Below are 19,322 nucleotides of genomic sequence, written 5' to 3'. Positions count from 1 at the left end.
GAAGCGGTATCATGATTTAGTTGTGTCTAAAGGAGGCGGAGCTCAGCAGGGTTGCAGAAACGATGGGATAACCAGTGGTGTTTATGATCGGCTCGGATTCGGTACCCTTCTCTACTGGCTGAAAGTTTGGAGTCTGTGCTAAGCCCGTGCTTCCCGTAGCAATGCTTCTCCTGAGTTCTTTGCGATATCTGGCAATGTACCTGATTTTGCTCAGCATATTGGAAAAAACCTCCACGAGAGGAAATAGCCTATCCTTGATGCTGTGTTATACAACACCCAATAACAAAATTATCCTGCTACTTTAGCATGTCTATAGTCAGCGGGCCAAATTGCAGTATTATCTTCTCACAAAGATTTACACTCGAGAGCAACCAACGTCTAATATGCGTTATCTATTCCATGCTGCTACCCGTTCCGTGCCTAGGGTGACCATCAGGACTACTTTTGCAAAGTTGTCGACACTATTCGGTCCACCTTCTGTAAGCAGCTTATCTAACTCTGTGATTTTCGTCAGTCCCGCACCAGGTTCTGAGTAAATCTTGTCCCACGCCGATGCTGACTGAGCCTCCCAAACACCCTGTCTTGTCGTAAACATCATCCCTCCTTGACACGAGTTGGTGAACCCTTGCTGCATATATAAGTAGAGGCCCTGAACTCCGGATGCAATGATCCAAGTACGCCTGATGCTCTCTGAGAGTATCCAAGAGTACCACAGGGCGTTTTGAGAGTCAGGCATGTCCATGTCAGACTCTGTGTTCACACCAGCAGAGACCAAGACAGAGCCCGAACATGACGTGCGATAGGCATCCTCAACCAATTCATTCATCCATCTCTTTAGTAGCGCTATTCGCTTTTCTGCCAAATAACGCAATCGGATGTTCCCGTCGAAAAGACCGACCACCTGGTATATCAAAAGACTCTGAACCTTGGCAAGTTTTTCTAGTAGATCAATGGCCGGCCTGCTGTCGTCAAAGGGGGGGTGTGGTTGTGGCATATCGATTTGGGTTACTAGATCCCAACACTTTTCTTCCAACAAGTGCATAACAATGCTGTTATTGCTCCCAGTCTTGTTGAGGTAGCACGTCAACGCCGAGTAGGCGTCTTGCGCACATTTTGGAAATCTATTCTGATACAATCGCGCGTGTACGAATGGATTGCTCCCCTTTCTTACCCATTCCGAGAGCCACTGGTTCAGAACGGAAATGAAAGGTTGCAGATATCCCAGGTTGAAGGGACCGACGTCGGGCTGCCTAGGAAGATGGGAAACCCAGGTTTCGTAAGCGGTAAACGAACTACTCGTATGGGTCTCATCTACCAAATGAAGCGTCCAATCGGCAAAGTCTAGGGCAGGAGTTATTCCAAGAACACCGCCAGGTGTTGCGGGGCGGACGTATTGCTGCTGTAAAGAGGTACCCGTGGAACTGCCTGGCACACCGTCGTCGGTTTCTGCCGCGGCATCCCAGCTAATCATAACATAAGGGCCGGGCTTGGCGGCTGGATAAATGCACTCGAGATCAAGTCGTCCGCATCTCAAGCAACTAGGCACCTGTTTTGTGCATTTCCGCTTGGCCTTTGCGCAGGCGTGGCAGGCGTTGCTCCGCACCTCCGTCATTGGTGTTTGCGCTACCGGGGCACGAAAAGGTTTCTTGAAGCACGACGTAGGCCTTGCCCAACAATATGTTTGTTCTAGCGCACTTGAGTCAAGGAGAGAGCACTATCAGAGGTAGAGAGGCAAGTTCAACATGGAAATGGTTTGTACAGTAATCCCGCAGTCTATTTGCGGAGATGTTTAGTCGATTAATCGACTGCGGCGAACAATCTAGACTTGTATCTGCGGGAGCTAATCAACTTGGGTTAGTTCCCGCATAGCAATCCCGATGACCCCAACATTAAACAGAGCCTCTACGATGCAACGCCGACGTAGTGAACATGTATAATGGGCTTTGGTGTAAATATAATGGATGGTCGCTGGGCTGATCGTTGACGTTGTTCAAGTATATTAATGCCAATATTCCTCAATCGGTTGCTGAACAACGTCAAACATCAATCTGCACTTCACACTTGTCCCTTGTTCCCAGTCCTTCACTACATTACTTTCAAGATGGAGAATATTCAAGAAATGTTTGCACAGCTTCACGAAACTAATGTCACCAAGACAACCCATCGCCAGCTGTATCCCGCCATTTCTCCAAAGAGGCCTGAGCTCAGCCAGGCCGGAAAAGTTATCCTCATTCCCGGAGGCGGGACAGGCGTTGGGTATGGCATCGCGCGTAGCTTTGTACAAGCTTCTGCAGATACTGTCATCCTTCTCGGTCGCCGTGTCAACATCCTGGAGGAAGCTGCTGCTAAACTAGAGGAGGAGGCTAAGAAGTCCAATACCAACACCAAGATCATCAAACAGGCCTGCGATATGACCAATCCAGATGAAACGAGGGCATTTTGGGACTCTCTCACTGCCAAGGGTATAACTGTCGACGTCCTTGTCGCAAATGTTGCCAAGTTTTCGGAGCCCAAGCCAATTTTGGAACTCGGCTCAGACGAGGTCTGGTCTCAGTTCGAAGTCAACGTCAAATCCCATTTGTATTTTACGGAGCAATTTTATTCGCAATCCAATGGGAAGAAAAAGGTGGGGAAAGGGCTTTTCATTCCTCAGTTATCCAACACGGGAATAAGAAATCTTGTACATAACGCTGATGGGTTGTACATAACGCTGATGGGTTGCCTCTAGTATCTCATCAATGTGTCTTCGCAGGTTATTCACATGACCGCCCATGCTGGGGTCGCCCAACGCCCGGCGTATACGCTGTCAAAGATGGCCGCAACGCTTCTTTTCCAAGTTATCGCTCAGAATACCCCTATTACAGAATTACAAGTTATTAGCTTCCACCCAGGACTCATTTTCAACGATGCTTGGAAATCAATGGGATTGACGCCAGATTTATTCGATAGTGGTCAGTCTCTCCTTTCAATTTCTCAATATTCCTCTCAAGTTATATAGCTCATGATTGCTTTCGTTTTACACAGATGAAGTTTGCGGTGGATTCGCGGTTTGGGCAGCTACCGAGCAGGCGAAGTTCCTGCACGGCAGGTTCGTATGGTCTTCGTGGGATGTGGATGAATTGGCAATGGGTGAGATTCGCAAGCGAATTGATGAAGACCCTTATTTTCTGAAGAGCTCCATCGTTGGCCTAAATGGCGCCCTTTTAACGTAAAGCTTGATGCCTATCACGGGACTTCGCAGAATGTGTGTTATTTCGCTCTTCAGTATCTCCCGCATGACATAGATAATCAGCTACAGCACAAGTATGCTTTTTTTTACTAGACTTACAGCTTAAAACCTCACCACGTACCCGTCTGTCTGTGACGTAAATGACTGCACTGATTAAGCCTCTAAGGAATCTCGTAGTTGGTTTACAGAGGCTACTCCTCTTGTCATGTAATACTACAAACTCAATTCTCTTGACTTTTCCTTCTTGTACTACATTCTTACACTCCGTCTTCTTTCCTCTGCTAGACAATCATACATCTCATGCCTTTGTTGGATTATGTGATCAATCACAAACACAGCCTCTCACATGCGCCACCCAGCATTCAAATGAGATACAGGGTTACGAAGCCTCAACACGAGTTTCATCATGGAGTATCCCCGTGTTTGCGTCTGGAATCATGGCCTGGTTGCTCACCAAAGAGAGGAGCTAAGCGAGCCAAGCGAGCCATACTTCCCGTTCATCTATGCCGCAACTGGAGAGGGAGAAAATAAACTTCAAGGAGATCAAGAGGATGAGAATTTTCGACAGCTGGAAGTTCTAGTCCTCTACCCCTATATACTTCTACGCTGATATGGGCAATGTCTCCATCTCATCGCTCGCCCAACCATCCTTGCTCGTCTGGGCTGCAGTGGTCGCGAGCTTAGGGTATACGTAATGCCATCTAGATGATTGGTATCGTCAGCACCCTTTCTATTTCCTCTTTCTGGGAAAACTCTCCCCCATGACCATTGGTGCTTATTGTCGCCATCATCGCTCTCATAGCTAGTGTATCCTGTATATCCAGGCCTAACCCTGGCAGTTCGCCACTTCGCATTCGTTTTCGGCTCATTCATGCAGTGTCTATCCTTTTCGGGTGGTTTAACAACAGCCTACGTAGTCATCTATAGCAGCCCATTACGTGCGCTATTCAGGGGGGTATAGGCAGCTATGCCAAGTTTGCTGCGAGCAATGCATTCATGACGGAGAAGGCGCCAAAATACCCTATGTGTTTCCACCGCCGTTAGATTCGCGGCTCTTGCGACCCTGAGTGGTATTCGGGCAGTAGATGTATTGCTTAACACAATCGACAAATCAAGGGCGAATTGAGAGAAAAAAGGTTTGGCACCAAAATGTTTTGATTACGATGTACCGTAGCCTGTCCTATATTGAAGAACCACTCTCTGGACGAAATATTCTACTATCTTATACATAGTACTTAGGTAGTTTTTTCTTTTTTTTTTTTTTGCTATCTACCTATAGACTACTTGCTACTTAGATGCTGTTTTGACTGTGGCAGTTATACGATGGAATATGCACGTGAGTATTTTTAGCTTGAAATCCCTGCTTTATTTTACCCTTATTGAAAAACCTCACTAATGATAAAAATCACATTCCAATGAGGCTACAAATCATTGGTTCTAGTGTATGGAGAAGGTATCAATGCTAAAAGACCATTTATCCAACGGGCAGGAGATAAGAATATTGAATTCTGACAGATTGGGTAGCATTATAGATAATCAAGTATTTAAGCAGCCAACTACCTAGTAATTAGAAATTACTTGCAGGCGCTAAAATTAGAGATAACAATCGAGGTCGAAACCAAGGCAACAGTATAGTTCAGCCTGTATATGTTGATCTGTGTAAAAAGCTTTGAGTGTTATTCTAGCTTGTCATTCAAAATCTGTTGCGGATGATTTACTCGAGAATAATAAGTAGAACGAATCCTGCCTCCTTTGCTAAAAGCCTTGGCTGCATTGTTTGTACGATCGGTGAGGCTTGGGGAATCGGTGGCGGAGACCTAGAGCAAGAGAGGTTAGTCACAATCAAAAAAACGTGTCATCCTCACCCTGGCAAAATGCACAGCCTTGACCTGATATAGAATAGCTTTCGACAAACGGAAGATGGAACTCGGCATTTCAAGCACGGAAGATAGAATGACTTATTGCCGCGGAAGCTAAAGCGACAAGCACAGCTTCCTGCCCCCCCCCCTCGTGGAATTAATAAAGGAGCAACTGGCTCTTTTCATTTCTTTTTTTTCCGGGCAGAAATAATAAATGAAAGACAAAAGCTAGAGCGCTGCTCTATTCCATCATGGTATTCTGTTTTTTGTTGCACTTTATTTGGAAACTCACATGCTTGGACCCAAGAGTAGAAGAACTATAGCAACAGCGTTGTATGCGGGGATTCTGGGGCCTGTTCCAAACTAACAATTGCGATCCTCCTGGCATGCAGCTTGTTGGAGAAGGATTTAATTTGCGTCGGAGTGCTCCATACACGACAGCAGCTAAGATCCTAAGGGCACACATTCGGTTAGCAGATCATGCAAAGCAATAAAGATAATGTACCTTGCTTTACAGCGACGTGGTAAGCCAATCATGCATTTTGCGACTGCCGGTCTTTGGTTCGCCCTGCTGACAGTGTCCCAACCCCGAGGCTTTGTTGAGAAGCAATCATGATACTCTGCAGCAGGGATCTCCCTGGTCCTGATCCTGAGCTATTCTTCCAACTGTAGGCTTTGTATACGGTAATTGCAAGGGTTATTCGGCCCTCTTTGAGACAGAGGATTTAACCAAGTGGTTTATAAGAGGAAACAATACTGCTATTCTAGTGGTCGCGGGATAAAAAGCAGCGATGTAAGAAGATGGATAATAAGAAGCTATACCTGTTTATTTGCATTGAAAATAAACCCTATAGACTGAGACTCGAAAGGACAAAATATATCCTTTATCTTTTACATGAGTTTCTTCGATCTCGGAACTAAACAGTGGCTTTATTGCCGAAAGAGTAGTGTCGGAGCTAGCTGTCAAAGGAATGCGGCACTTGACAGGGGGCTAATACTAGTTGCATTCTACTGAAGCGAACCTTCCTTTATCGACCTATTCGATAAGTGCTGCCTTGACTAAATTACGCCACGTTTTTTGAGAATCATTGCCCTGACTAAAAAAGGGGAAGTCGGCTAGGCCGGAAGTTCAACCTGGTTGTGTATTGAGGGATTTTCTTGTACAGCTGGCTTTGTATAACAAGATATAACTTGGTAAATTTGGGTACCTGGTGAAAGACTAGTTCTTGTTATAGCGCCTATAGCTTTTTTCCAAGAATTATTTAATATTACTAAAATAAAAATACTATAACTAATAATATAGTATATACTATTACTTTATTTATTTTTTATAATATTATTATTTTATTATAATGTTTATAAAAATAATAAATAATATATTTAAGTTACTATATATTCTAAAAGTACTTAAAACAAATACAGTATAAATAAAAACAAAACTTAATATAAATTATTATAATTAATATATTAACTTATCTTTTTAATAAATATTAAATATATTTTAAAATTACGTAATTCTTTTATTTTCTAGAACTTGTTTGCAAAGTCATATGACTTTCAAGGTATATCCTCTTAGCTCTAGTAACTACAAGTACTACAACATTTTGTGAGATATTCATTTCACAAGCTCTTTTGGTAACACCGGCTTGGCACAACCTGTTTGGTAACAACACGCAAGGTCTGAATTACCCAGACAATCATTTATTTCGCAAATGTCTTATAACAATTCATTGCATCATTCTACCAAATAACGCAAAGCATCATACCAATATACCGTTGTAGCAATTACTGCAACAGAGCCAGCTGCCTATAAGGGACCAACCTGCTTCAAAGGATCAGGCTGTAACAACATGGTTGCTTATAATATTCCGATCTTCAATATTTCATTGTCATTTAGCGCTTATATTCTACTGCATATATCAGCTGGCAGTTTATTAATTGTAACTTAGTGCTTATATTTTCCGCGCATACACGAGCTTATGACCTACCAAAGTCATTGTATAATAGTATAAAGACGGCATTCTTAGTTGTAGCTTTTGCTGAGGACTCAACAGCTGTGTCATTTGTTTACATAGAGCCCATCCATCTCTCCACATCCCTTGTTTGTCATTCAGTTGTTTTTATCAGTGTGCCGTCTTCTGAACTACTGTTGCTTTTGATCCGTAATTCTGCGGTCAAGATGGGTGGCGATTTCAATACCAGAGCTCCTTGGAAACGGTCTGCATGTGATCGCTGTCGATTTCAAAAGCTGCGATGCTACCGAGATGAAGGACGATCTTCGGGTGCATGCAATCGGTGTATGAAATCCGGAATCAAGTGTGTCACAGGCATGACTCGTCCAACAGGCCGTCCACCAGCACGGCAGCCAGCCATAATCGATCCCAACGAACTTTTAACGCCACCAAAGACGGGTGATGCGTCTCCTGCAGACAGCAACATCAATAGAGCAGATATTGGCATCGTCAACCTAGAATTCGACTTTTCTCTTGACAGTGTTTTGGACAGAATTGGCATTCAACAAACGGACCTCACCTTGAGCAACGACCTAGATGACATTTGCTCATTTTCTCCTCCCCTAACAAACCTGCCGAGTACTCCACCTGCCTCTGAGATACAACAACACACTCAAGCAGACCTCGATTCATCAACCCAGCCTGCTGGTCCCCTTTACCATTTTAACAATTGCCTCCTAATGCCGAAGAGTGGCCCCACGGATCTTGGAGTGTCGGGGTACAACATCGACCGTGTTGAAATTCTACTGTCCAAACTGCACTTGGAGCTCTGCAATCAACTCTTCTACGTTCAAACGGCATCATGGGATGTTCAAGACGCCCTGAGGTTTACCATGTCTCCAGAAAGCAGCGGCAGCCATGATGGAGAAATCGGCACGGAGCACCCCTTAGTTTCGGTTGCCAAGGCGTCCAGGGAGCTTGAACGGCTCCTGGCCAGCCTTTATCCGTCGTCAGGGGCAGCCGAATACACTCCACTGACAATGTCCTACCACGCTGGGCCACCGCCTCTGTGTACGACCCAGCTCCTCGTGGCATTATCCTGCTACCTCCAGATTGTCTCCATAAACGACTGCATCTTCACTGCAGTGATTGAATACTTGGCTAGCGGCGGGCCCATGACCCCTTTGATGCCTTTATTGTCATCCCATAACCAAACATCGCCACCCACGTTGTACCTGGGCGGCTTACCGATTCTACCTAATTGGAAACTCTGTGGAACCCTGCTGGTGCATCAAATAGAGTACCAGCTGGAGCGGATTGAGACACTGTTTGGCCTACCGGAGCACTACCGCGTTTCGACAAAGCCCGGAGATGACTGCAAGGATGTGGTCGCTGGGCTATTTGCAGGACAGCAAAGCCAATCTCTTCTCAATGCTGTGTTTCGCCCCGGGGAAGATCACACGCGATGCGTCCGTTCGCTAAAATCGAAGATGCGACAGATGAAAGACTTGTAGATGTATTTCATTTGCAAGCTACCCTCGGCAGGGTATCTGAAAGAAGAAGGAGACTCGTGAGGGAAATGTCAAGGACTATGAAATTTCATGGAGTTTCCTAAGATAACGTGGAATTCTGTTTGGGCCATTTTACAGGCTACAATCTTTCCGTCTTGATGACATATTGAATCTGCATTTTGTATACTTTTTCCTATCTCTAGAACCTCTATACTAGCGCCATATAACATATCGCAGGAGAATTAATAAATCTATACGAACAACTAAACAGTCTCTACAACCACTCCTGGCTTGCCTCCTATCGTGGCATCTTGCCCACGACGCATCAACTCCAACATCCTTGCCGCTTCAGAGGCATATTTACATTTGGAGCGTATCTTTGGACCGTACTTATAGAACAGGAACGGGATTGGCACGCATCCAAGCGCCAAGAACGCAGGAATGGAGCTCGCCCACTGATCTCCGAGGTTCGCATACATTTGTGTGGTAAAAAGTGGAAATGCAGTGCCGAAGAAGGATCGAAGCATCGATCCAGCCGCCAGCACAGAGGCAGTATAAATGGTATCTATACAGAGGTGAGCATGTGTACTATTCTTAGAGGAATCACGAAACGAGGATCAAAACTTACAACAGTCAATCAGGTAGCTGATCTGCGAGATGAAGTTTAGGACAAGTCCACATGAGAAAAGCAAGGCGCCGATAACGGGTGCGATCCAGTGCACTGAAGGATACGTCGTCCAAGCAAATAAAAACAGGCCAATCGGAAGAATGACAGAGCCTACCATGGACGTGCTCAGTCTGGCTTCTGGCTCAATCGTGGCCCCCCTTTGCCTCCATTTCCTCGCACAGACGAACGTAGCGTTTGTTGTCCACACCCGACAGCGCCGTGGCAAGACAGACGCCAATAGTGACGCCAACAAACGGAAGTCCAGCTAGTCCTTCGCTCCAGCCACGAGTGCCTTGGAAAACGGTGGGAATTGCGGCAAAGAACATGTATAGCGTGCCATATACGATCGACATGTGCAGAGACATCAGCAGAATGATGGGTTCGAGAAACAGAAGAACCCAGGGGCGTGAGAGAGCGACTGAGAGCTCCTGTGTGAGTGTCTTGGGCGGCTCGCCTGCGTCGAGTCGTGAGACATAAACGTTTCCCGTCGATTGAGAGAGAGCCTTTGCTCGAGATCGTAAGAGATACGGCGCATATGTTTCGGGGGTGGCTATTGTAGTGGCAATCCAGACTACACCGGCCATGATAGCGACTAAACCGAGAACCCAGCGCCAGCCCTTGTTCTCGTCTAGGAAACCACCAACGATGGGACCTAAATATATACAAATCAAGAATCAGCATGTATCCCGTATACGGCAAACAGACAGCATGGAAGAAGAGAAGGGATATCGACCACCTACCAAGTGCCGGCCCTAGAAAAGGGGCCGTGACAAACGCTCCCATCGCCGCTCCGCGCTGTTCTTTCGTCAACATGTCGGTAATGACGCCTCCGCCATTCGTCATCGACGATGAACCGAATGCACACCCAAAGAAGCGAAAAAGCAACAAGGCCTGAATGTTAGGTGACACCGGAGCCGCCACGCTGAACGCTGTGAATGCCATAAATGAAATTATATAGATAGGTCTCCGCCCGTACAACTCGGACAGAGGCCCCCATATCAGCGGTCCCAAGGCAAATCCTAATACGTAGAGCGCCAAACCCAGTGTGGCCACCTCCTCGGACACGTCAAAATGCCTCTTGAGATCAAAGATGCTGCTGGCATATATAGAGCTAGCAAAGGTTACCACCAACGCGGACATAGCCTGGAGGACGGTTATAGTCCATTTTCGAGCCATGGACATATTCAAGGGATCCTGGGAGTCGTTCTGCAGAAAGTCGATGACGTAAGGCTCGGCAGCTGTACCCTTGCCGGAGTATTGATGATTGCAGACATCCTCGCCGAGGCGCGTGCTGAAGAAATGAGACAGGATGCCGGATTTGCTTTGAGGGGAGTCTTCAACCCGCTGCGTGTCGTCGGAAGAGGAAACAGAAGGCTCAGGGGGGAGCGGCCATGATAAGAACGAAAAGATGGACAAGAATACCGGTATTGAAGTCCAAGATTCAGATGGAGATGGACTCATCAAGTTCTATATGTTGCTATTACGATTCATATATATATCACATTGCGAATATTGGAAAGCTTGATATCGGAAATTCAGTGACACAAAGGCCCGCGGCAATCGTCCACGGAATTATGAACTCTACACTTGGCTTCGGAAGTTTGGATTCGGAGTTTTTGTGACATAAATCCGCGGCAACTACTACCTATTTGCGGAACTTGGAAGTAAGCGTGCCACGTTTTCGAACAGCCCCGCAAAGTGGGACGATGCTCCCGAAATACATGGAATACTACCCTGCATTACAAGCCTAGTAAATTCCATAATTTCTGACATTAAGCTCATAAATATCTCGTAAGATGCCATTAGTGGGAAGCAACCGTCCATTGCAATGCGTGATTTTCACAATAAAGAAATGTCTGACAACGACTTTCTAGTCTTGGTGCGACGCACAATCTAGTACCTACCTATATAAGACAGTTAAAACCAAACGCGAGATACCCACATAACCAGACCCTTAGAACAGCAAAACATGGTATTAGAACCGAGAGGGAAATAAACTTGTTTCAAGCCACCTATGAACCACCTTTATCTAGGAGTTGAATTACCATTCTTAACTGGGCGCTGAGGATAATATCCGCAACCGATGTTAGTCCTTACACCGTGCGTGCGGCGCGATGACGAGGAAGAACGGTCAATGTACGAGGTATTTAAAGACATCTTGCTCTCTACCTTCGGTCAAAATATCATGCAAGATTTTGCTTATTGGTGATGTCCATCGGACTGTGTATTATACGTCAAATAGGCAAGAGGCATTGGAAGCCATGTCCAGTGTCTCATATATCACCCATGTTACATATTCGGAAGACAAGAACCTGTCTTTTTGTCTCGGAATTGGATTGAGGAACTAAGATCGATGTCTCGAATCAATATATATATTCAATATTTGGTCAGATACTGGCAGGGATGTTCGACAAACATTAGTAGAGGCAACTCAATGGAGTTTGCGGTCAACTGCAATGTGAACGGATACTGTAGCTGTTATCTTGATGATGAATTTTTTATCATAGAAAGAATTGGTATAGCGTCTATCTAACAGAACCCTAGCCTACATAAGAGAGGCAGCTGTCTCAACGATCAATTCAGCAAAATGCACTAGTTCGTCCGGGAACCGGGGAAAGTGGTGGCCGCCGCGATGTGTCATCTTCTTGGCTGTTGCGGGATCAAAGAGCTCGGAAACCGAGTCATCGACAAAGAAATAATCGTCTTTGACACCTCGCACATGGACGGAGGGTACGGTCAGCTTGTCTGGCACGTCTTGGGGCCGATACTTAAGCAAGAGGTCGACTGGAAAGGGACCCTCGTCTTGCACTCTTTTGCTTTTGAGCACTTGGTAGTCATACACGGCGCGTTCATCCTGTTTCCAGTCGATGTCTTCCTTGCCAGACGAGGCGTCAAATTCCCCAGGGTGGTAAGTTGCCTGTAATTGATCTTTTCCAGTCTTCTCCCATGTTATCGATCCGGAATCCAGACGATACGGGAGAAAGGTCGAGTTGTATATGATCATTTTGAAAGGCCAATCATGAGTACCAGGATTCGCTCTCTGGTGTTCTAGCAGCAGCAGGGTGGCCATGGCAGCACCCTGGGAAAAGCCCCATAGGCCATCAAAAGGCCCTTCGGCGTCGATGAATGCGACAAGACGGTCTAAGGCATTCTGAATATCCTCAGAAAATGGGTAATTCCACCAGCAGGAGTTTGGTAAAGGGACTTGGTCTAAATTGGCTACGGATGGTGAGGTCAGCTCGTGCCTAAAGAAGGAGTAGATTGGGAGTTTAGAGACGAAGTACGTAATACCAGTTTGGATGGCTCCATCCCTGCCTCAAAATACTCGTATTCCCAGTTGCTTGGAAGATGCTCCGTGATTTCTTCCATCATTTCTTTGAGGACATCGGCACTTTGGGCGTAGCCGTGGAGGCAAAGGAACCGCATCTTGGCTAGATTGGATTAGATACTATGAATGGATATTGTACTTCTGATGTTTGCGTAAAGTAATGAAGGGTATAAGAGAGTTTGAGATCAAGATGGTACTAAAGTTGTAGGTTTTCATCAGGAGACATGGCTTCCTGATAAGAATTACAAAATTATTAGTTGTTTTTGGATTGAACTAGTATATGTTCGAGGGTGGGCTAAAGTAAATCCCGCTAGTAATAATAGAATTTTCTTCTTTAGTCTTGTTGAAACAATCATGCATTTTCCTTACAGTACATTGTACTTCACTTTGTTTATTTACAAGTTAATTTAGTCTAGTCTTACAGCCCTGCCCCTCATTGTTGTCCGGTGTCAGCTCCGGAAACCCTCCGATGCTGGATGGACATGGATGTGTCTGCATTCCACAATCCTTTGACCTTTATCACATTCCCTGCAACCCCATACACACTTTTGGATCTAGCTCCGAACCTCTGGAAACCTACTGTTAATTTCGGAAGCCAGGCCGAGAAGCACGTGGACTTCCATGTCCGATGCCGTCTGACTACCCGGCTAAATGGAGTAATAAGCCCTGCCAATGCGAAAACAGCGATAGTAGTATTGTCATCTAGAAATAGCAGAGACATTGTCGTGTGTTATTCCAGAGTTGTACGGACCGACACCGCATTGACACCACCGTGAACTCACACCATGATCAACACACAACAACGCGATCACCATGTTTCGAATTCGTGGCGGAAAAGAAAAGTCCAAGACATGGTTTGTAGTCAGAATTTGACTCCTCTAGCAGGTCAGCAGTAGTTGGCTAACAAAGAGCAGTTTCGGAAGTGAGACAAAATGGCCAGTTGCCGGTATCTGAAAATAAGTTTGCACACTGGATTCCAGGGCAGAAAGTCTACGTCCAGCGCTCTTTTACACTCGAATCTGGCGTGGAGATGCATAATGTCCCCGTGGCATACATGACATGGGGTACTCTCTCTCCACGCGCGGACAATGTCATTGTCGTCTGCCATGCCCTCTCGGGGAGTGCAGACGTTGGTGACTGGTGGAAGCCTCTTCTTGGAGCTGGGCAGGCATTTGATACGGACCAGTTCTTTGTCATTTGCATGAATAGCCTAGGAAGCCCCTACGGAACGGCCAGCCCCGTGACAGCTAAGAATGGTGACCCTGCTGAGGGATGGTATGGTGCCGACTTTCCTTCAACCACCATTCGTGATGATGTGCGGTATGTATAGATTTGAGATGCGCTGCAAAGGAAAAACACTAACAGTCACTCGTTTTCTAGTCTGCATCGGTCGCTGCTGAACGAGCTCGGGGTGCGCCGAGTAGCCGCCGTGGTAGGGGGGCTCGATGGGTGGCATGCATGCGCTGGAATGGGCATATGAGGGCAAAGACTATGTCCGCTGCGTTGTAGCCATTGCTACCTGCGCCCATCAAGGGGCCTGGGCGATTGGCTGGGGCGAAACCCAACGCCATGCCATCTACTACGATCCCAAGTTCCACGGCGGCCGTTACAGCCTGGACGACCCCCCGGTTGGCGGTTTGGAGGCAGCTCGCATGGCCGCCTTGCTGACTTATCGAAGCCGAGATGCTATAGAGCATCGATTTAGCCGTCAAGGTTACAACGACAAAGAAAAGGGCGCCGCAGCCAAGCATATGCAGAAAACCCAACCACCGAAGATAGCAACCCCCAGCTCCAATCCCACCTTTGTTGTCCAGTCCTATCTCCGGTACCAGGCCAAAAAGTTTACCCATCGTTTTGACAGCAATTGCTATCTGGCTCTGACACATAAACTTGACAGCCATGATGTGGCACGAGGTCGGGCAGATACGATAGCGGACGCGCTCGCCCTGATTGAGCAGCCCACGCTGGTCCTCGGGATCAAGAGCGATGGCCTGTATACTTTCGCCGACCAGGAGGAGCTAGCCCGGTCAATCCCCAATGCTGCGCTGCGGGAAATCGTGAGTGAGGACGGTCACGATGCCTTTCTCATCGAGTCCCGCCAGATAAACGATACCCTGAAACGGTTTTGGAACGATCATCTTCAAGATATGACATGAGAGCTGGATGGCTGTTGAGCTGGACTAAAAGAGCCACTGCCGATTTCGAATACATAGATTTCTAGTTTCAGTCTATATAGTATGTTGTTATAAAAATTGTCATGCATTACCACTTTTTCCCCATCGAGTGAAAGAAATAAGTTAGTGCTGTTTTTATAATTTTCTTGCTCTACTTGAGTAAACATCTTCCAGCATGGTCAAGTTCGTTCACTATAAAAGGCGTAAGGCTCTAGGACCTGTTTGGCAGAACAAGGTACCACTCACTCAGTATAAGCTAGGAGTTAGAGACTGACGTCGTATTTTTTGATGTGCACTACACATAGGTCCCCGCTGGTTTATCTGTATGACATCCCTATACTGCTCTCTCGATGCCGTCAAGAAGCCAAGACCTTCTCAAGAGTGAAAATTTACTACATTTGTCTCACTGATATTTCAAGACTTTAACTGCGACGATAAGACTGTGAATCAATAGCGTTAACATGGCTCAAGTAGTCATTTGAATAAAAGGTACATGAAAAAGAATGAGATATTGATATTTGATCTGTATTATACCAATTAAGCTATACCTTCTAACAAGCCTACTCGACATATATAATTACTCACCACTGATTTTCAGCGCCGTCTTGCCAAAGCTGCCACCTGTAAACATGGACAGGAATGCCTTCTCTGCCTGGTCGATTCCCTCAAATGTAGTGTATCTCGACTTGATCTTGCCCTCTGCTATCAATCTCGGCATCGTCATCGAGAAACTGATGACATGTTGGAAAATGTCCTTGTCATGGAACATGAATCCTTGGATCTTGATGCGGCGACGGAAGATCTCGGATGTGTTTGTGATACCGTACCGCTCCTCGGGAGGCTTGTTGTATTGAGAGGCCTGTGAAAGATGATTAGCCAAGTTCCATACACGCGGGATGTCTAGTGTATCGTCTTTTCGGACAACACCGTACGTACCGTGCCACAGCTGATGATTCGGCCAAAGAACTTCATGTTCTCAATGGCTGCTTGCAAGTGGTCTCCTCCTACCATTTCATATACCACATCTAATCCGTCCGGCGCCAGTCGCTTCAGTGCCGCATCGACAGGCTCTTTCCGGTAGTTAAACCCGAAGTCGGCACCCAGCTCGTCAACAACCCACTTCAGCTTCTCGTCTGAGCTCACACTCGCAATCACCTTCATTCCCTCCATCTTGGCGAGTTGCACCACCACTTCGCCCACCGAGCTGGACGCTGCACTGACCCAGATGATCTCTCCAGGACGGGGCTTGACGTGACCGTAAAATGAGAGCCATGCGGTCATTCCCGCCAAACCCAGTGTGCCAACGAAGTGCTTGAGGTCCAGGTTGTAGTGGTTGGTCACCTTTCGCACGACGTTCGCGGCATACACCTTGAAGTTGAGGTAATCGAGGTCCAAGATGGCATACTCGGAGATGGGCAGCATGCCAGCGATCAAGCAGCCTTCTTCCCAGTCGGGGTTGTCTGTGCGGATGACCTTGCCGATGGAAAAGTTGGTAATCGGCTCTCCCTTCTCGTAAGGTGGAACATAGGTCACTTTGCCGACTCCGCGCATGCGGTCTCGCTGATGGGGATCCATTCCAGCAACGAGAAGCTTGACGACCACACCACCGGGAGGCGCTACCAGCTGTAGAGGCCGGTTCTCAATGGTGGTGGTCACGCCCGGCTCCAGCAGTGCGGTAGGCGGGCTTTGGTACACCCATGTCGCATTTTGAACGGTTTCTGCCATGACAGCTAGATGTGGACCGGAGCCTGTGTGCGAAATAAATCGAAACAGTTTTAGAGGGACCGAATGAAGAAAGAGAGTAATGATGGGAAGAGAAAACCGCTTCAATTAATTTGCGTTACATCTTCAAGTCTTGCGATAGGATCAACTAAATAGATAGTGAATGCTAAGGACACCACTATAATGAAGGATATACGGAGCACCCTGGCCCCCCCGTAAGCCTAACTGCAAGACAGATCCGCTGGCCCAGCAATCGGAGGCTTTCGGGCGTTTATCCGAGTCGGAGGGTTCCGAGTTTAGCGATCTCATCAACATCATTGATGGTGGTAGAGCAACGCGAATTTGTCTTTCAGGATTTTTACTAACTAAAGCATGAGAAAGCTCTAGGTGCATTGCTTGTGTCCAAAAGTACGAGCGAGAGTGACCCCCGGGAATCGACAAAGTAAGCACAGAAGTGCTGCCTAACCACCTTCACAAATACCAATGGTGCGAAGTAGTTAGCTCGTCATAGGTACCTGCTGTGATAATCGTGATTGAGTTAAAAATTTCGTTGTGAGGCATGATACTAATGTCTTTCACATGAAGCGACCGCAACACTGAGGAGTATACAGAGTTGAGTCAGAGATGCTTTGTGAAATCGCGTGTATCTCTGGAACTCCAGGTGCACACTGAAACCCCACAGGCTACTGTAACTTCACTATATAAGCTTAAAGTAGCAGCACGTGGCGGGCTGGCTTGCGATCTGAACTGGATCTGGATCTTGATGGTCCACTTAATGCGTCCATATACTGACATTTATTCCCATAGATTTCTCTGGCAGCGGCGATTCTTTCGTCAATGTTGCAAAGTGCCATTTTTCATTTGAGTGCAATCATCTCTCTGTGTAGTCTTATGTAGTGATCTAAAGTAGTTGCATAGTCTTGCAATTTCATAAAACCTCTTTACTGTCCATAAACCTCTTGGAATGCCTGCGCAAAATCGGCAATAATGTCATCAATATGCTCGATTCCCACCGATATGCGGATCAAGTCTTCCGTTACACCTGAGAGCTTCTTCTCCTCCGCCGCCAGCTGCTCGTGCGTCGTCGACCAGGGGTGGATAGCCAAGCTCTTGGCATCGCCCACGTTCGCCACGTTAGACACCAATTTCAGGTTATCTACTATCCTGCTTCCCTGCTCGGCGGTCCCTTTGACGCCGACGCTCAGCATTCCACCAAAGCCACGCTTCAGATACTTCTTGGCCGTGTCATGGCTAGGGTGTTTGTCCGAACCGGGCCACAGGATCCAGCTAACGTACTCTGGGTGGGCTTCGAAGTACGCTGCCAGCTTGGCCGCGTTCTGGGCATGACGCTCAGCTCTCAGTGCCAGCGTCTCAAGGCCAATGATCAGCTGGTGAGCGGCGTAGGGGCTCAGGCAGGAGCCGACATCGCGGAGCAGCTCTATGCGGGCACGCATGATAAACGTGGCTGGACCGAAGCTGGCAGCGTAGCTGAGACCGTGGTACGCTGGCGACGGCTCGACCATTTCTGGAAACTTGGCACCATGCTTGGCCCAATCAAACCGTCCCGAATCAACGATTACGCCAGCAATTGTGGTTCCGTGGCCGCCAATCCACTTGGTAGCTGAGTGAACGACAATATCTGCGCCATGGTCGATGGGTCGAACAAAATAGCCACCAGCACCTAGCGTGTTATCAACCTATGTCATCATGCATTGTCAGTATGAGTTTTTTTCACTTGCTTTTTCCAAATTCAATGCCCATCGTGAGCACAGGTGGGTAACTTACAATGAGAGGAATGCCGTGGTCGTGTGCAACCTTGGCAATTGCCTCAAAGTCAGGGACAAAGAGATCTGGGTTGCTAATGCTCTCGATGTAAATGGCTTTCGTATTCTCGTCAATAGCCGCAGCGAAATCAGCTGGTTTCACGCTTTGAATAAACTTGGTTGTGATGTTGAAGCGGGGAAGGAGGCAGGCAAGTTGGGTGTATGTGCCGCCGTATAAATGTGAGCTAGCAACGATGTTGTCACCAGGTCGGGTCAGACTGATCAAGGTCAAATACTGTGCGGCCTGGCCTGAAGCGGTGGCCAGGGCAGCAAAGCCACCTTCGAGAGCAGCAATACGCTTCTCAAAAACATCCACGGTAGGCTATTATCTTCTGTTAGCAAGAGTCCATGGTACCTATGATGAAGGAAAAGAGGTGGTTCACTTACATTGGTCAAGCGACTGTAGATGTTTCCCAGCTCCCTGAGACCAAATAGTCTCGCGGCTTGGGCAGAGTCATTGAAAGTGTAACTCTGCAATATTCATCATTAGCTTCCGGAGTATTCGAACAAAAATTGTTATGGTTGACGAACAGAAGTAGCATAGATAGGCACCGCGGTGGATCTGGTGACGGGATCAGGTTCGTATCCAGCATGAAGCTGGAGAGTTTCAAAGTTGTTCCAGGGAGATGGTTCCATGATGAATCACTATTAGCCTATTACTTAGAGTTGACAATATTTACAAAAGTCAGAAAATCAGGATGAACAAAGTCAAATATAGTGACAGAATTATTGTATGCTCGGTTTTGGTATTTTTTTACACTCCCGACTACTTACTATTCGGAGCCTTGATGATTACCCCGAATCGTAAGAAACCTTCCGATAACAAGCCGCCTAGCCTTAGTAGTGCATCCTGCCCGCAATGGAGGTGGGTATTCAATAGTAAAGTCCATACAATACATGTACCTAGTAGCTCCACTTTTAGCGGCAACCAGCTGTAAGTCTTCGTCTTACATTGCAGCATAGTAATCCAATTCTTGATCAGTGAGAGTATTTTGAGTGAATAGGAATAGCGTCCCATCTAGCAGCCTCTTACTTGACAAGTTCTATGCGACATGCG

General features: G+C 46.8%; 9 protein-coding genes across 9 annotated transcripts; 4 read left to right on the top strand and 5 right to left on the bottom strand.

The window, feature by feature from the left end:
• Positions 1–306: 306 nt before the first annotated feature.
• On the bottom strand, positions 307–1,775 carry TrAtP1_005211 (uncharacterized protein). Its single transcript, XM_066112623.1, has one exon. The coding sequence runs from the start codon at positions 1,610–1,612 to the stop codon at positions 389–391; it is 1,224 nt and encodes a 407-aa protein (XP_065968708.1). The 5' UTR covers positions 1,613–1,775; the 3' UTR covers positions 307–388.
• A 326-nt stretch (positions 1,776–2,101) lies between these two features.
• TrAtP1_005210 (putative secondary metabolism biosynthetic enzyme) lies at positions 2,102–3,212 on the top strand (the record flags this gene model as incomplete). The annotated part of the gene is made up of 3 exons (XM_014093452.1): positions 2,102–2,626; positions 2,729–2,951; positions 3,025–3,212. 3 exons carry the CDS (start codon positions 2,102–2,104, stop codon positions 3,210–3,212), a joined length of 936 nt encoding a protein of 311 aa, XP_013948927.1.
• Positions 3,213–6,702: 3,490 nt separating this feature from the next.
• Positions 6,703–8,705, top strand: TrAtP1_005209 (uncharacterized protein). Its single transcript, XM_014093451.2, has one exon. It carries the CDS (start codon positions 7,268–7,270, stop codon positions 8,552–8,554), a length of 1,287 nt encoding a protein of 428 aa, XP_013948926.2. The 5' UTR covers positions 6,703–7,267; the 3' UTR covers positions 8,555–8,705.
• TrAtP1_005208 (uncharacterized protein) lies at positions 8,706–10,679 on the bottom strand (the record flags this gene model as incomplete). The annotated part of the gene is made up of 3 exons (XM_014093450.2): positions 8,706–9,116; positions 9,180–9,870; positions 9,959–10,679. The coding sequence occupies 2 exons, from the start codon at positions 10,677–10,679 to the stop codon at positions 9,362–9,364; spliced, it is 1,230 nt and encodes a 409-aa protein (XP_013948925.2). The 3' UTR covers positions 8,706–9,116; positions 9,180–9,361.
• Positions 10,680–10,997: 318 nt separating this feature from the next.
• On the bottom strand, positions 10,998–12,869 carry TrAtP1_005207 (uncharacterized protein). Its single transcript, XM_014093449.2, has 2 exons — positions 12,503–12,869; positions 10,998–12,437 (listed from the first exon to the last, which is right to left on the bottom strand). Exons 1-2 carry the CDS (start codon positions 12,642–12,644, stop codon positions 11,764–11,766), a joined length of 816 nt encoding a protein of 271 aa, XP_013948924.1. The 5' UTR covers positions 12,645–12,869; the 3' UTR covers positions 10,998–11,763.
• A 404-nt stretch (positions 12,870–13,273) lies between these two features.
• On the top strand, positions 13,274–13,876 carry TrAtP1_005206 (uncharacterized protein; the record flags this gene model as incomplete). Its single annotated transcript, XM_066112622.1, has 2 exons — positions 13,274–13,407; positions 13,461–13,876. Exons 1-2 carry the CDS (start codon positions 13,332–13,334, stop codon positions 13,874–13,876), a joined length of 492 nt encoding a protein of 163 aa, XP_065968707.1. The 5' UTR covers positions 13,274–13,331.
• Positions 13,877–13,991: 115 nt separating this feature from the next.
• Positions 13,992–14,702, top strand: TrAtP1_005205 (uncharacterized protein; the record flags this gene model as incomplete). The annotated part of the gene is made up of 1 exon (XM_066112621.1): positions 13,992–14,702. The coding sequence occupies one exon, from the start codon at positions 13,992–13,994 to the stop codon at positions 14,700–14,702; it is 711 nt and encodes a 236-aa protein (XP_065968706.1).
• Positions 14,703–15,225: 523 nt separating this feature from the next.
• Positions 15,226–16,571, bottom strand: TrAtP1_005204 (putative secondary metabolism biosynthetic enzyme). The gene is made up of 2 exons (XM_014093447.2): positions 15,657–16,571; positions 15,226–15,579 (listed from the first exon to the last, which is right to left on the bottom strand). Exons 1-2 carry the CDS (start codon positions 16,443–16,445, stop codon positions 15,298–15,300), a joined length of 1,071 nt encoding a protein of 356 aa, XP_013948922.2. The 5' UTR covers positions 16,446–16,571; the 3' UTR covers positions 15,226–15,297.
• Positions 16,572–17,383: 812 nt separating this feature from the next.
• On the bottom strand, positions 17,384–18,901 carry TrAtP1_005203 (putative secondary metabolism biosynthetic enzyme; the record flags this gene model as incomplete). Its single annotated transcript, XM_014093446.1, has 4 exons — positions 17,384–18,139; positions 18,228–18,587; positions 18,653–18,736; positions 18,797–18,901. 4 exons carry the CDS (start codon positions 18,899–18,901, stop codon positions 17,384–17,386), a joined length of 1,305 nt encoding a protein of 434 aa, XP_013948921.1.
• Positions 18,902–19,322: the final 421 nt, after the last annotated feature.

The sequence above is a fragment of the Trichoderma atroviride genome, chromosome 2 (assembly GCF_020647795.1).
Source record: "Trichoderma atroviride chromosome 2, complete sequence".
NCBI classification, from domain to species: domain Eukaryota; kingdom Fungi; phylum Ascomycota; class Sordariomycetes; order Hypocreales; family Hypocreaceae; genus Trichoderma; species Trichoderma atroviride.
The sequence above is the reverse complement of the archived record's forward strand: the minus strand, read 5'-3'. Positions and strand labels throughout refer to the sequence as shown.

Bases quoted from the DNA above. Each gene is read 5' to 3' on its own strand.
- TrAtP1_005207 (XM_014093449.2), bottom strand. From the start codon at position 12,644: ATGCGGTTCCTTTGCCTCCACGGCTACGCCCAAAGTGCCGATGTCCTC. The intron at 12,438-12,502 runs GTACTTCGTCTC...CACCATCCGTAG, and splicing joins GCCATCCAAACTGGTATTAC to CCAATTTAGACCAAGTCCCT.
- TrAtP1_005204 (XM_014093447.2), bottom strand. From the start codon at position 16,445: ATGGCAGAAACCGTTCAAAATGCGACATGGGTGTACCAAAGCCCGCCT. The intron at 15,580-15,656 runs GTACGTACGGTG...CATCTTTCACAG, and splicing joins GAATCATCAGCTGTGGCACG to GCCTCTCAATACAACAAGCC.
- TrAtP1_005209 (XM_014093451.2), top strand. From the start codon at position 7,268: ATGGGTGGCGATTTCAATACCAGAGCTCCTTGGAAACGGTCTGCATGT.
- TrAtP1_005211 (XM_066112623.1), bottom strand. From the start codon at position 1,612: ATGACGGAGGTGCGGAGCAACGCCTGCCACGCCTGCGCAAAGGCCAAG.